The sequence below is a fragment of the Cheilinus undulatus genome, linkage group 16, assembly GCF_018320785.1.
Source record: "Cheilinus undulatus linkage group 16, ASM1832078v1, whole genome shotgun sequence".
In the NCBI taxonomy this organism is placed as follows: domain Eukaryota; kingdom Metazoa; phylum Chordata; class Actinopteri; order Labriformes; family Labridae; genus Cheilinus; species Cheilinus undulatus.
In genome coordinates this window covers 15560075-15576842 of record NC_054880.1, presented here as the reverse complement: position 1 = coordinate 15576842, position 16768 = coordinate 15560075, and the positions used below count along the sequence as shown (strand labels likewise).

General features: G+C 40.1%; 1 protein-coding gene across 3 annotated transcripts in view; it reads left to right on the top strand.

Annotated features, from left to right (window-relative positions):
* LOC121524170 (exostosin-1c) overlaps positions 1 to 16159 on the top strand; it is a 165311-nt gene extending 149152 nt beyond the window's left edge. For all 3 annotated transcript variants that reach the window (XM_041809428.1, XM_041809430.1, XM_041809429.1), the window contains exons 6-12: positions 3420 to 3552; positions 5569 to 5687; positions 5878 to 5973; positions 6423 to 6509; positions 6591 to 6751; positions 15170 to 15341; positions 15442 to 16159. In XM_041809428.1, the coding sequence (XP_041665362.1) occupies positions 3420 to 3552; positions 5569 to 5687; positions 5878 to 5973; positions 6423 to 6509; positions 6591 to 6751; positions 15170 to 15341; positions 15442 to 15627 (954 nt within the window). In that variant the 3' untranslated portion in view covers positions 15628 to 16159. The remainder of the gene's footprint in view (positions 1 to 3419; positions 3553 to 5568; positions 5688 to 5877; positions 5974 to 6422; positions 6510 to 6590; positions 6752 to 15169; positions 15342 to 15441) is intronic.
* Positions 16160 to 16768: the final 609 nt, after the last annotated feature.

Genomic DNA, 16768 nt, shown 5'->3' with positions numbered 1-16768 from the left:
ATTTGAGAGAAATATTCCTCCTGGCCACTAAGTATTGGCTATAAACCTATTTGAACCTATTTTTTAAAACTCTGAATCCTCTCCCCCCGTGCTGTTCTGTTGAGGAATGCGCAGTAACATCCAGTAAAAACATCCGCAAAAAGCAGCTCCTGCTGTAAACACAGGCTTGCTGTTGAAGCCGTAGTTGCTACCTCTGTGCTTTTTTACTGCCTGTGTGCTATCATCAGTCGTTTTTCAGAAAGTCTTTCCAACAGAGCCTCCACATTTGAATCAAACCACCCTTCTATCATTATGATTATGGGGTTGGAGACCATCCAAGGCTCTATATTTCTTCTCTTTTTACTATCTGGGCTCCGTGTGGGACTGCAAGTCTGAGGGAGCATTTCAAAGCAGTCCACATCCGATCTGCCTGCAGTCTGTGAGAAATCCCCTAATGTATAGAAATTATATATCATTACATTTCAAATATCAGTCTCAACCTGCTAGTTTCTGCCTCGCTGCTTGCTGTTATTAGATTCTGAGAATGTTTCTTTTCAGAGCTACAGGTCATCCTGAGAAAAAAAGTCCCATCTTTGCAGTATGCAGAAGAATCAGAAGACTTTTGGCCTCTTTTTCTACAGTGTTTCACAGCTCAGTAATCCAGTTTTGTGCATGTTAGGGTTGTTCTGATTCCAGAATTTAAAACTTTGATTTGTTAGTAGTAAAAAATAATCAATACCTGGCTTGATACCACTGCAACAAAAATAGAAATCCCAGGCATTAATACTGGCAAGTTTCTATTTTCAGTCATCCAAAGTTTGAGTTAAAGTCCTACTCACCATCTAATTTGCACAAATGTGTGAGAGTATGTCAGCAATTTTTGATGGACTGATTCCTCTCCTGAGAACCAATCTTATGAAATCGGTGCAGTACTTTTTTATTATTATATTTATTTTAAGCCTTGGCACTTGTCAGTACAAGGATTACAAAGTGCCGTAACAGTGGTAGGAGCATGGAGCAGATAAAAAAAAATCCAACATACAAAAGACACTAATGTATTCCCAAGGAGAGGGTTAATTAGCAAGTGAGAATATCAGGATGAATCATTTGTAATGTCATGTCTGAGTCATATCACTTACAACTGTTGAAGTGGGTTTCCCAACACCGCATTCCTGAGGGGGGTTTCCAGGCCAGCTTAGGGCCGTGCCAGACAACAAACAGAGTAACCTGTGAGCCAAAATCCTCTGGAAGATGTTCTTGGATGGACTGATTAGAATCTGTTTGACTGAGGCAAGACTAGTAGGTGAATCTGTGGTAGGTGAAGCCCTATAAGGCTGGAGATAGAATTGCTGCTTCTCCTTGTGTTCATGTATGCATTTGGATACATCGTTCTTGTAAATATACTTGCCTGTATGCAATATACCTCTAGAGCAGCCTTCAAGTCAATTTCAAATACCAATGAATTATAGTGATGAAGAAAATGGCAAAATCTGCCATGAAAGCATGAAAAATGGAAACATTACTTTCATAATCTTTGATTTCTGGTATATAAGTCCATCCATCGATCCATTTTCTATACTGCTTACCCCCTTTGGGGTTATGGGGGGGCTGGAGCCTATCTCAGCTGTCATTGGGTGAGAGGCGGGGTACACCCTGGACTGGTTGCCAGTCAGTTGCAGGGCTGACATATAGAGACGGACAACCAGGCACACTCACATTCACACCTACGGCCAATTTTACAGTCACCAATTAACCTAACCCACACATGCACGGGGAGAACATGAAAACTCCCCACAGAAAGGCCCTGACAGGGAAGCAAACCAGGGACCTTCTTGCTGTGAGGCAACAGCGCTAACCCCTGCACCGCCATACAGCCCTGGTATATAGGTCATAATAGTTAAATAGAGAATATCTAAAAATGTGTAACTTTTTGGCCCTTTGGCATTGAAAATAAAAATGAATGTTTGCCTCCTGGTAACTAAAGTTGCCCACCCCTGCAATAGAGAGAACATGCGAGCTCATGCTACATTCAACTACCTGATGTGTGAGATGTAAACTAAAAAAATGGCAACACTTAAGGAAAATGCACAGCCAAAATATCAAACAGACTCAGAGGAGGCATGACGTTTATGCAGACTTGACAGCAGGTATATCTCAAGCTCTATACACACCTGCACAAATCTCCTGGGATTTTCAACCTGAATTAACCCTTAAATAGGCCCATTATCCCCTTAAGTATTAAAATTCGCATAAAAATACAGTTGTTGTTAATTATTAAGACATCCAATATTTTACATTATAAACATCACAGATTTTATACTTTAAGTGGTATTTAAAGGCTTTGAATTCTAAAGATCATTAATATTTGATGTTTGTGATCATGTCTGATCTCAATATAAAATTTAATATAAAACTCACGCTAAAACATGGATATTTGTGTGTTATTTTTATTATGGTATACTGCCACTTTTGGCCACAAAGACCCTGAGTGTAACATTTTATTTTGTACCATCTGAGGGTAAATAAATGTTCGGTATTTTAATGTCCTTTAATGCTCTTCATGTTATGAATGTTTTCCTTTTACATTTGTAAAGCACTTTGAATTGCTTTATGAGTGAATGTTGCTCTATAAATAAACTTCCTAACAATATAAGAGAATGTATGCTTTAAAAACATGCAGCAATGAAAAATATGAGTATGGTTTTTAATGTTATTGATACTCTGATATGTGTTTTTTCCCTCTAAGCATCTTTTGTTTTCCTGTCTAGCCTTTGAACCAGATGAGAAAAACTGTACTTCAAAGGTAGCTTCTCCAGCTAAGGGAATGTCATTTGAAGGTTAGCCCGTGGGTTAGACGATGCATGAAAAGAAATAACAACCTCCTTATATGAGCAGTTTCTGCACATGCTGCCAGTATCAATTTGAGCTTAGAAAAACACGGGGAAACAACAGATTTAACCCCTCTGAGTTCTGCTGAAATCACACAGTCAGGGGTAGGCCTGTATGCATGTTTATAAAAGACAAGTCTGGCAGTCCCCTGTGTATTCTCTGTTGGGGATTTATACTAGAGATAATAAAGGAGAGGTTCTGGAGGTTGGTGATAAGCTGCTTATATACATACAGCATGCAGAGGGGAACCTCTCCTCTCCATGGGAGACAGCTGTGCAGGCAGCCTGGGGTCAGAGAGGCAGAGGGCTGCAGAGGGGACGCCGGAGTTTCTGCTGTGTGGACACCTCCTGTTGGTGTGCAACAGGAAGTACACACAGCGTATCATTAGAGCTGTAATACAAGTGTGTCAGTGGAGTTTACATTAAGCTCCGAGACTCTCATCCAGCGGCTTAGAAGGGGAGAAATAAACGTGGTGCTGGCTTACACGAGCACAACAGACTTTTCATAACCAACACTGCAGCACTCATCCTTCTTTTTTTTCTCCTTCACAGATTATAAAAGACCGAGTTTTCTCTCACATATCGAGGAATAAGTACATGTGGAACTCCCTGCCAGGAGGTCTGCTGGTCCTGCCAGAGTACTCCACTCATCTCGCACACTTCCCTTTCTACTATCTGGGATTAGGTAAATAAACACTTTATTTATCATCAGCTTAAACATGCAAATCTTGATTTGATTGCACATTAAGGATGGAGATTAGACTTTTTTAGTCAAAGCTGTGGAGGAAGTGGTTATTAATCAACAGCAGATAATCAGCCTTACATTTGAAGACCTTGTCTTTATTCTTTAAGCAGCCATTCAAGAAGGCCTGTTGAAAATCACTTTATGTGCATTATTATGTGATTATGATGTTTCATTTTAGAGTAGAGGTAGCTGTAATAGAATTAAGTGACTTGAAACTGTCCTAAAGACACAATGTAAAGATGCATTTATAGTTATGTTTCATGCTTTTCAGTCTTTAATTCTGCTTTAAACATAAAGTTATATCCGCTTGTGAGACACTTGACCTGCTGCTATAAGGACAACAGTGCTTAGCTGACTTTTAAACAGGGTATCCAAAGGCTCCTCCAAATTGAATTTTAAAGCATTTAGGACTCTTTATGACCGCTTAAGGCCACTGCATAGATGGAAAATACATTAATAAAAAAGGCTGGTTATGCACACATCACATAAGTGCCAGAAGAAGAGGGTATGCTGTGCACTTGCTCAGTGCCACAGGAACTTTGTTTGATGGCAACATTTCAACCAGATGTCTTCTTCAGGTGATCATTTTTGAAAATGGGGGGTACGTCCATATATGTTTCAGTTTTATTTCTGGATAGCTCCTTGAGATGAATCCTCTTGTTCAGGAGGGGGTCCAACACAAAACATAAGATACAACACAAAACACCAAAATCAAACACAGATGCTCATTTAACCACCCACATACATCACCTTTACCCAGACCTGCTTCACCTGTTTAGGATAATTGAACATTAGATACCGCAGGGTGTGTTACATGCAGTTGAAGATCATTAATTCTAACAATAGTATTAGTAATAGCAGCAACAAAATTTATATAATTTTATATATAAATATCCACATAAACAACAACACGTTAATTTTTATAGAGCAAATATTTGCACTGATATCATACATCACTGTTTCTACATTTTTCCTTGCATTGTAAAAGTATGAAAACATAAGCCATATATACAGTGGTCTTAAGACAATTGTTAATCAATCCTGGATGGATTATGTTGTTTAGATGTATAAAATAATAAGTCAACCTATCGTCTCCATCTCTCCTCCTCTTCCTGCCTGTGCCTGTGAGCACTCCTCCAGAGCGCACACACCAGGGTTGGAAATTAACTTTGTCACCTACCCACCAAAAATTTACCAGCCACTTTATTTTAACAAGAAGCATACTGAGATGAGGTATAATATGATAATAAAATAAAGCATTTAGTATTAGTATTTAGTATTATAGTACAATATTCAAGATCTTGTTTCTCAATCAAGATCAGTTAAGAAGTGGGAGTTTGTGATCACAGCTGTTGATCATTTTAAACAATGTTTCTTCACCAGTTTGTCCTCTACCTGTCCCTGCAAACATTTACTGTGTGAAATACAGGAGCACTGTAAATTCATACGGCATTTTCCTGCATTATGAGTGTCAGACTAACAAGAATTGAATATTTTGTGCATGATTCCTGCACTCTTTCACTGGTATCCAGGCCTTGTTTAACTATCTTGGACTAAAATAAAAGTAAATCAATGGTTTAAAGACACCTTTAGCAAGTAGATCAGTTGCAGCACTACTCATATGATTCTGCAACCACTCATTCCAGCCCACAGCTGACTGTAAACATTTGACAGCAGCTCTGACGCAGGGATGATGGGGCGGGTTCCTAAGTCTATTAGTTATTAGGTTTGCTCGGTTCTGATCGTAAAGTTGGTAAAACAAGCAAAAGATCAGCACTCAATTTGTGTCGTTTACCAGCAAAAGAGTCATTCTATCACATTACTTTTGTTTGTTCACTTCAGTGGCTGGTAGGATGAAACTCAACAGATGTTCACTGTTCACTGTTCAGAAATACCCACATTTGGCTAGATTCCAGATATAGATTCCAGGTTCAACTCCTTCAATCTTCTCTTTAGGGGTCAGTCCAGGTCAGGAGTTCACTGCTGTCATCCACGCCGTCTCTCCATTGATCTCACAATCTCAGCCAATCATGAAGCTGCTTCAGGTGGTCTCCAAGTCAAAATACTGCTCCCAGGTAAATATGAAAACCTTCAAGATCATATTGTAGCCACAAATGGTAACATCCACCTAAGCTTAACCAATAATCTCACCGTATATTTTTACCAATCCTTCTGTTTGATTGATTTCTCACAGCTATGTCTCATCAGTCTAATGCATCTCTCTGTGTTTTTGTTGTGTAAAATTTCTTCCCCCTGCTGCTCTAGATCATCATCCTCTGGAACAGCGAGAAACCGCCACCCAGCAGAAGCAAATGGCCTCCCATGCCCGTCCCCCTCACTGTGACAGACGGGAGGAGGAAGGTGAGGGACCGGTGCCACTCACGACTCATGCTCCGCTCTGACGTCTGAGTGACAGCGTGACAAACTGTCGGCTGCTCACTCTGTTTGTGTGACTCTTTCTCTCTATCACTCATAAATCTCTTTTGCTCTCTTTTCTTTGCTCTGTCTCCTAGTTGTGTATTTTTCTTCCTGTCCGTGTGTATCTGGCGTGTCCACTGATCCGTGTGGCGTTCGCTTTCATAAATGCCACTCACTGCAAACATTTCTCCCCTGTCTCCTTTACACTGTCTGTTTGATTTTTAACTCCAGAGGCACGAAAATGCACAGTGATTCACTCCTCTCAGTCACTCATGATTTACTGTAACGTGATCATCTCCCTCTTATTCACATAATCTCTCTAAGCACAGGCTAGACAGCAGGCATCCTGCAGAAACAGAGCTAAGATTTACTTCTGTGTCTCCCTCTCACAGACAACCAGTCGGTTCCTACCTCATGTTGCCATAGAGACGGAAGCAGTGCTCAGTCTGGATGAGGACACAGTCCTCCTGACCAGTGAGGTAATAAAAACCAACATTAAACAGTCAGTATTCCTGGAGGAGTTTCAATCATTTCTAAAGGTTTTGTTTATCTTCTTGTAGGTGAATTTTGCCTTCCTGGTGTGGCGGAGCTTCCCTGAGCGGATCGTGGGATACCCTCCCAGGAGTCATTTCTGGGATCCCTTAAAGCGTGCCTGGGGCTACACCTCCAAGTGGACAAACGACTACTCCATTGTCCTGACTGGAGCTGCCTTCTATCACAGGTACATAAACATTTAGAGATCAGCTGAGTTTATTTTATCACAAATTAAACCATGGTTGATGGTGTTAAATATGGGTGAGATGAATAAATACTCCCTTTAGGGTGCTGGTTTAGCTCAGTGGGTAGAGCAGGGGCCCACATAGAGAGGCTATAGTCCTCAATGCACTGGTTGCAGGATCAATTCCCAGTCTCAACACTGTTTATTGTATGCCTTCCACCTACTCTCTCTCCCCATATTCCATGTCTTTCTTCAGTCGTCCTATCTAAATAAAGGCTAGAAAAGCACTCCAAAAAATCTTCAAGTATCTCCATCGCCAGACCGTTCAATTCACAGGCTGAGCTCTAATTCACTGACAATTCTTAACAATACAGAACGTTTCAGAGTGATTTGATCCAGTCCAATGCAGATTGCTCATAAAATCCTATGACTTTTTTTGCTTTAGAACTGAGAAAAAAGAGAAAAATGGTATAATTTCAAAATATTATTATGAGGACAAAATTCTAGGCTCCTCACCAGCTACCTTGCCAGCACCTACTGCCCACATAATTCTCTTGGAAAGGCGAAATGGTTTCTAACTTCTTGGATTTAAGAGCCGGTGCATGCAGAACTAGCCAATTAACAAGCAGCAGGGTCTCAGTAAATTATAGGCTGCAGACCGCAGATAACAGACGCCCCCTTTTGCAGACCACCTTTGTGAGATGCCGCCTCTGTCAGAACAGAGGAGACTTAATTTGTGTGTACAATATTTAAGAAGTTTTATTTTACTCGTCTTTATTTATAGTCAAAATCTGGCAGATACATTCATGAAATAATCAAATTGCAAACAGACAGAGTAATATTTCATAAATAAAGCAGAAAAAAGATCAGCAGTCTAACTCGGACTTGAATTATCTATAGACCCGTTTTAGAGGTAGTTAGCTTTAGCTGAAGCTAAGATAGCTTCACTAACTATGTACTTAATGTTACTACATGAGCAAATATAGCTACATTAGCTTTAGCTAAAGCTAAGATAGCTCAACTAGCTATGTAGTGAACATTACTCTGAGAGCCAATGTAGCTAGATTAGCTTTAGCTAAAGCTAATGAAGAAAAGAGCCACTACTTGCAGAACTATTTCATTTGCTTTAGCCATCTCAGTCATGTACGTAGGTCACGTGGGTACCCTATGTAGCTAACAAGCTTCACTAGCTTTAAATATAACTGCGTTAGCTATGTAATCTAGGTAGCTAATGTAGCGTCGTTAACTTTAGCCTTAGCTACATTCAGTGTTTTCATGGAGGATGAGTTTTTTCCCTGTAAGCAGACCGTTTTCTCGCCTTTATTAAACTTTATGTAACCATTTCTTGTTTTGCAGGTCAGATTTGTGACTTTTGGTATCCTAACCCTTATCCTTAACCCATAGCCTAAGTTTAATCCAACTTTATTTTGAAAGTTTCAGCTTGTATTTCCGTTTGGATAGAAGCAGCACACAGTAGTGGTATGCAAGATGGGGGGGCACTGATATCTGCGGTCTGCAGCCAGATTATCTAGCAGTAATCTGATTTCTAAAGCTAAATCAACTAAACAGATTTGTATTTTTTACTCATATTGCAGATTTATTACGTATTGTTGTATTGAAGGGAAAGATCATTTTTATGTCATTCTCATTTCCAAATAGTAATTTGGGGAAAAAAACCCAGTAGAATTCTTTTTCAAACATTCCAGAAAAAATTAATTCTGTTTGCATGATGTCATGATGTGTTAAGTGTAACGTCTGCTGCAAAAACATGTATGGGACTGGTGCTTTGACACACATTTCAGGTCAAAGAAATATTGCAACCTCTGTGATTTAATGAATTGCTGTAGGACATATTGCTATTTAAACTAAATTTCAATTAATTGCCCTGCCTGAGTAGCTACTGAGGAGTTGTACGGAAAATATGAACTTTCTTTATCAGCAAATAAATAAAGTATATCCTTTTTGATCAACATCGGGCAAAAATTCTAAACTAATACAACAAAATAAAACATCTTAACCAAGCTGCTATCTTAAAAGCACCATTATGTGATTCTTTTCTAAGCTCCTTTCATTAATGATTGTGTGAAAAACTTGCACAAGTGATGCAGCATATGGTGCAGCTGCTGTCATTTGAGGATTAAAAAAATAGAAAAAAAAATTACAGGAGAAGCTGCAATATGTCTACTTTTGGGAGAGAAAAAAAAAAGAACAAACACCCCCATCCCACCACCACCACCAGGCTGGCAACAGGCCTGAATATGTCCTGCAAGTTTGAGTCTCATAAATATGTATTGTTTTAAAAATTGTGGGTCCAATCTGTTGTTGGAGAAAATGCCCCATTTATATTTAGGTCTTTGTCCTTTTTAGATTTTGGAAGACATCTGAACCAAAGAGGTAACATTGTACAGTAAAGTAAATTTGTTAGAATATAAAAGCTTAGTAAGAAGACAATATCACATAAAAGCAAGTTCGTAAAAATAAGTTTTAAGAAGTAATTGAAGTGACTGTTTATGCACGTCTTACCCCCTCAGGCAGGTCGTTCCAAAGTCGACGAGCCCTAATGGAAAATGCTTGATTACCTTTGGTTTTTTATTCCAGGAGGCCCCCACATGAGGATCTGAGGCTGTGGGCTGGCTCATAAGGGATTAACAATTCTGGGATATAGCTTAGAGCCAGACCCTTACCCGCTTTAAGAGTAAAAGTTAAAGGAACTGCAAAAGTCCAGTATGGAGAAAATGAAAGTTTGGATGACCTTTTCCAGACCTGATTGAAAAAATATTGTTTTTATTTTGGATATGATATGCAATTGGTGATAGTATGATTTGACAACTGTTTTGATATGAGGCTCAAATGAAAAGTTGGAATCAAAATGTACACCCAAGTATCAAGCAGAGGGTTTGATATTAGATACTATGGGACTGAGGTTGCTGTTGATGGAAGGGGAGTGTTGTGTATTGAATAATATAATTTCAGATTTGGAGTTGTATCATCGCAGAAGGTTTTGCATCTTCCAACAGTTAAATTCACCTAATCTGTAGCAGCAAGTTGGCTTCTAGGGTCCTCAAGTCTCAGGGGCAGATATATCTGTTGCCTGCAGCAGTGATAGAAGACCATGTGATTCTGAATGATTTTTGCCAAGGGGCAGAATGTTAATAGAAAATAAAAAAGGACCTAAAACCAAACCATGCGGTACACCACAGGTAATGGTGGAGGTAGAAGAGGAGCCGTTGCCCATGGTGACTGCAAAGGTTTGCTCTAAAAGATAAGAATAGAACAAGCTAAGCGCACTGTCCGTGATGCCCACCCAGTTTTTAAGATGTTCAAGTAAAACAGCATGATCAACAGTATCAAAAGCCTCTTTTGGTAAGGTAATGGACCATAAAAGCTTTTAGGGATAGACCACCAGGAACCACAATTGTAAATACACAATACTGTCTTACTGTCTGCAGTACTGTGCAGAACCTTGAGGCTTGTTGGGCCAAAAATTAAGGTTGAAGTCAAGCATAGATGAGGGGAGTAAGCTGCCTGAGAGCACCATTTGGCGGGAAGGATTGACACAACCCCATCGTGCTCTGGATGTCCTTGCATATTACAAAGGGCATGGGAAAATAATCTGTTAAAAAAATAACAAAGTCCACACCTTTAGGACAGAGTGAAGGGTGGCTTTGGCGAGTGAGCATGGCTTAAGGTTCAGTCCAGGCGTGTCGTTGGGTTGACATAATCCCCTGGTAGTGCTGTGGATGTCCCAAAAGCCCTAAAACTACCAGCAGTCTCCAGGGTTTTTATGAGCTGTGAAAAGGCCCAGACAGATGTGAAAGAGAAAGAGATCACATCAGAAAGAGATGTGATTGAGCTTGACCTTGGTCGACCTTGTGGCACTTTAGGCCCTGTGATGAATCCTTAGTACCCTAAACACTTAAAAAAGTGTCTATCTGCCTGAACATCCGTCCATCTGTCAGTCTGTCATAGATTTTATGTATCAGGAAAAATGTGGAGGACTCCTTCAAGCTCTGTTCTCGTCCTAGGCTTAATAGACAGTGTCATACTTAAGAGCTCAATATGCTTTGTTTTGTCTTCCTGTAAAGTTTCCCTTGTTTGTTGCTTTTACACCTTCAATTTAACTCAGCGTGGATTATGCAGCTGGGATGAAAACAGATTTACTTTCACAGTTTAACAGCAGAAGAAAAACCTTTAAGAAATGCAGCAGTGGCAGGCACGCTGACATGAATCTCAAAAAGGGACAATCAAACAGAAGGAGTTAGTTCTGAGGATAATTATTTGTATGTATGAGAGAGAGAATAGAAAAGAAGAGGGTGAATTACTCTGGGATTTCTTTGAGCAGTTTGATTAATTTGAAAAGGCTGAAGTCGAAAGGTGCGATAGCAGAGGGACGCAAGTTCTCCAACAATCTGAATGTAATTACTCAACAGACACCGGGTGTTTAAAAAGCTGCCGAAGCCTGGCGACATTCAGAGGCATAGTGGTCATTTTTTTGTCAGCCATTTGAATGGAAACATTTTTCTCATGCTAATTTGAATCTATACAGCTCTTAGGATGTACCCACACATATTTGTGAGGCCCATTTGCATTAACTGAAATTTCATAAATTAAACAGTGAAATGGTTATGAGTAGTCATTCAAAATCTGCCTCTCTCATTGTGAGATCCTTTAATTAAGCCATTTACACACAAATTAACTAATTACTGTCTGTATATTGGATTATTAAAATAATGCAATGGCAACGGCTAAATGTTTCTTGTACAATATGGCTGCTATAAAACATTTAATTTGATAAAACCTAACAACCACAGTCACTTTGAGCAACTTGCATAAAGTTTAATGTGGTCCATTTAAATTCCTGTGCAATTAAAACTTCTTTCAAAGACACTGACAGGTGCCTGCTTAGTCCATCAAACCTTATTCAAAGTCCGACTGAATAAGCACTCCAGCGGACATATGCTGCCTTCCACATGGGTTTTAGCTTGTTGTGCTCTATAAATATCAAACCCCAGTGGTAGGTGAAATGGTTAAATTGTCCCAGATACATATCATCAACATACATCACTACATCTCTGTAGATGTTTCCAGGCAGGTACTGGCTGTCCCGGCCTCTACCTACAATTAACTGTGAGGGGATCTCTTTATTCTGTGTGTAGGTGTAGCTTATGTGCTTGTCTAAACACATTTAGTGTTTGTGCTGCGAGTGCAAGAATGAGACGCTGGAATTGAATAGAGACTAATTATCGTGGGACTGAACATGAGGTTGTGCACACTGGCGACAGATGTGACAAAATATTTCTAACGGAGGAAAAACAGAGTGAACAGATGAACTGTTCTTTTGCATGTTTTCAGATCTTGCTTTTTTATTTTACCCATAAGCTGCCTTGCAATGCTGTGATCAATGCTCTGCAAGAAGAAAGAATGATTTCTAATAAGACAGTATGTTTTTATAGTATCAGTATGATGTTTAAGGAAACCAAACAGTGTCATGTTTTGTTTGTGCAAGATGGCTAAGCTTTATGTCAAGTCTTTGATGTCATGGTAGAATCTGTACTCAGAACAATGCTATGGAGGGATTAGGTTTGGTACACTTTGGTTCCCTCCAAAGGTTTTTGAGTGCTACTGCAATGCAAAAAACAGCATGCAATTGTTGACAAACAGAGGGTGGTGAAGCCATCAAAGAAGTGTGTAGTATGTGTGTTCAGCTGATGTCTATAGTTTATGTCTTAATGGCTACATTTGAAAGAGTCATTTATGAGATGCTAATTGAGATTGAAATGTTCCAGACTTACACAGCTACTATGAAAACCGAGAAGGAAAGAGGCAATTTCTATTTGTGTGCAAGCTTGAGACAAAACATGGGTTAGATGAGTTTCTGCACCTAGTAAAGCTGCTAAACATGAGACAGCCTAGCTTCATCTGACTTTTTTCCATCCTTAGTTTCATCCATCGCTGTCCTCTTCTGTTTCTTAGCCTCAGCCACTGTATCAAACGGTACCAAGGCTAACTGGCTTCTGTACAGCCAAAGGCTGGTGTTGTTTTTTGTGTGTATGTGTGTGTGTATTTTTTGCTGTTTGCTTTGGGTCTTTGTCTTGCTGAATAATAAATTTTCTCCCAAGCCACAGTTCTCTTGCAGACTGAATAAGATTGTCCTCCAGCATTTACACTATTTAGCTGTATTAATTTTACCCTCTACCTTTACAAGCCTTCCAGAGCTGGCTGCCAAGAAGCATCCCCCACAGCATGATGTTGCCACCACCATGCTTCACAGGGGGATGGTGTGTTTGTGGTGATGTGCAGTGTTTGGTCTGATGAGACCAAAATGGTGCTTTTTGGCCATCAGACAAGATGCTTTGTTTGGCGGATACTAAATACTTTCTCCTACTTGACCATGGAGTCTCCCACATGCCGTTTGGCAAACTCTAATCAAGATTTGAGTTTTATTCAACAGTGGCTTTCTTTTTGCCACTCTCCCATAAAGCTTTGACTGGTGAAAAACCTTAGCAACAGTTGCTGTTTGCAGAGTTTCTCCTACCTCAGTTGCTAAAGCTTGTAACTCCTTCAGAGTAGTCATAGGTGTCTTGGCCTCTCTCTCTAGTCTCCTTCTTGCATGGTCACTCAGTTTGTGAGGAGGCCAAATCATCAACCATTGAGATGGGCAGGTGTTCATAGCATAAAGGATCTTGCCAAATGGCCAGTTGACAATTACTTACAGCTCAGTGCTGATAAAATGGAAATTCTAGTCATTGCCCAAGGGAAGTCTGTCCCAATAATCATACAGAACATGGGACCCCTATCCCATGCTGTCTGTCCAGGTCTACATAACCTTGGAGTTATTTTTGATCAATCAATTTCATATGACAACCACATTAAACAGCTCACCAAATCGTGCGTCTTCCATCTATGAAATATAATACGGAGATCTCTACTCTCTACTGCTGAACCTGAAATGCTTACACATGCCCTCATATCATCACGCACAGATTACAGTAATTCTGTTTACCATCCTAAGCATGTCTGCCCTAAATCACCTCCAGTCAGTTCAAAACACCACAGCCAGAGTTCTAAGAAGGTCAAATGAATACTCCAACATCCCTCCAGTGCTCTAGTGCCTTCACATTCTGAATCCAGGTCAAAATCCTCACACTCACCTACAGATGCTTGTATGGTCAAACACTTATGAGCTACTGTCGGTTCCTCATACCCACCTCACGACTCGAGGAAATAGAGCCTTCCATGCAATAGTTGCAAACTTTGGAATGATCTGCCCCTGTCTGTGCACTCTGCAAACTCTGAGTGACTTTAAGGGCCAGTTAAAGACATACCTGTTCAGACAAGCATTAGGGTAATCTTTTTTCACTGTGTATTGTGTTGTTTGCAGTGTTTGAAAACTATGTTGTATGCTGTCATGTGTAGGACATGTGATAGTCTTTCTTTATTTTTGCAACTGTGTTAATTGCAATCATTATCACTATTATGGTGATTACACTATTGTTCATGTTTTATTCTCCATATTTTGTCTTCTTAAGCATTTTGTGCATACTTAATTACTGGATACTGCCATGGTCATTAAAATTTGACTCCTCCTGGTTTTAGTTCTTAGATGAGCCTAAAATCTCAGATGAATTCTCCTGTTTCATCAGTCTTTCAGGTTGAGATTTGCACAATGTGGGGCACTGATAGCCTTGCAGTTATGTTCTCATACACCATGTATCATGACTGTTGTCCTCACCTTTCCTCTCCTGCCCCCAACTCTATCTACTGACCCATCTCTCCAATAAAGGCCTATAAAGCCCATCAATAAATCTTGAAAAAAAAAAAAGATCTGCATGGCGCATGGTTGTAATTCAAAGCTCCTCTAACTCACTTGGTCTAAAACTGGCAAGTTTGCATTTGGTTTGTGTCCAGCTATCCAAAGCTTGGTCCAATAGGGACCTGCTGCCCACCTTTGGACCAAGCATTGGAAAACTGAGACGTGGATGAATGAGAGTATACACAGACGTCAAGCTAATTTACCATTTAAGTATAAAGACTGAAATTCTGCAGCACAGAAAGAAAACATTCAGTTGGCAGGAAAATACCTGTAATTTTTGTTTCCATCATTAGTGCTGTGTAGGTGGCTCGCCATCTCGAGGGGTTGACAGGTCAATAGTGCAGTAGGGCAATATTGTAACTTGACAGTCCTATTAGTGTCTACTGGAGCCTGTGCCATTACTGTTGTACTTTGCTTACTCCCTTACTAAACTTATTATACCTCTATTTATCCTATTATTAGGCACTACTTCTGTGAATTCAACCCTTATCCACTTAAGGCTCTCTAATACACTCTTATCCTATTACAGCTGCCTGCAAACGTCTACTGTCCTTTTCTAACTGCAGCATCATTACAAACATCTATTAACACTTTGACTCGTTCCACAGGTACTACCACTACCTGTTCTCCCACTACCTGCCTCAGTCTCTGCGGACTCTGGTGGATCGCACCTCCAACTGTGAGGACATCCTCATGAACTTCCTGGTCTCTGCTGTCACCCATCTGCCGCCAATCAAAGTGGCTCAAAGGAAGCAGTACAAAGAGCTGCCCAGTCCAGGGGTAAGTAGAGCCACTCATCTGTCACTTGTGTTTCTTGCTGTTGTCTGTTCACCCTGATAAAAGCAGATGGTAAATGTCAGCAACTTGTTCCATTTTCCAGGGCACGAAGAGCGTCCCCTGGGCCAACCCAGAGCACTTCAATCAGCGGCAGGAGTGTGTCAACACCTTCGCCAACTGGTTTGGTTACATGCCTCTGGTCCACTCTCAGTTTCGCCTGGACCCAGTGCTCTTCAAAGATCAAGTGTCTGTCCTTCGCAAGAAATACAAAGACCTGGAGAGGGCGTGAAAACAGCGGGAAAAAATTAGGCTGTGGAGAGATATGAGGTCTTATCTAGTGGCCTTTTAGATAAGACAGTGAGACCAATCAGTGGTGGGAGGTCGAGATGTGGACAATTAGTCCATTTGTGGCAAGGACAGCGTACAATCATCAGACAGACCCTGGTGGACTGTTCTGGATTACATTACTATAAATATGAAGAACAAGCCCACTGAAGTCTGAAAGGATTCTCCCAACATCCATGAGTCTGGTGTGTCAAAGCAGGAGGAAATTTAGGGGCCTTGAAAAAGTCCCTGTGAAAGGACAATCTCTATCGGACAGAGAAAAACAAACTTATACGGATGCCTCATTTGACAGTGCAACTGCTGTGACAATGAGAAAAGAAAGGCTATCTCATGCCAAAAGCACCTAAGGGACTTGTGTCGGTGCCATGCACCCTTACTGTCAATGTGTCTGAGCATTACTGTGCAGGGACTGTTGCCATGGAAACAGATCATTTCACATTAAAATGCTAACTGTAAAACCAATAAAATGATTTATAAATGCAAATTCGTGGTTCTGCATCAAGTTTGAGTTTTTTCCTACTTTGCACATCCTTTATTCCGAGGATTATCTGCACAGATGAAGGAAGATTTTCCTTATAGAAAAAAAATATGAAATATTTTAACTCCACAAGGACAAGAGGGAATAATATGTCTGCATTGGACAGTTTATTACCAACTTCATTCAGTGGACTTGAAAACAGTCCTGTAAACATGTTTGAATACAGTGTATTAGGAAATAACTTCCACAAGATCACAAGCCTTAAGGGATTGCTAGCTTGTGTTTATCTGATGGCACTTAGATACTGCCAGTCCAAAGCAGGATATTTACTCTGATAACACTTATCTTCACTGTACAGTGCAGAAAACTGGGGTGACGTTGTTCTGTGTAAAACTTAAATAAAAACAGAGTGTAATGATCTGAAAAAATCTGAAAAAAAAAAAACACATTTTATAAACAACAGAAGATGAAGGACAGAAGACCCAATTTATGCCTCTTATTGCCGATTTTAACCCATTTTTTGCAATTTTTAACTCATTTTGATTCCGTTGTAAGAAAAGGGCTTTACATTTTGAAGAAGGCCTTTAACCAAGGGTGTCCAAACTGT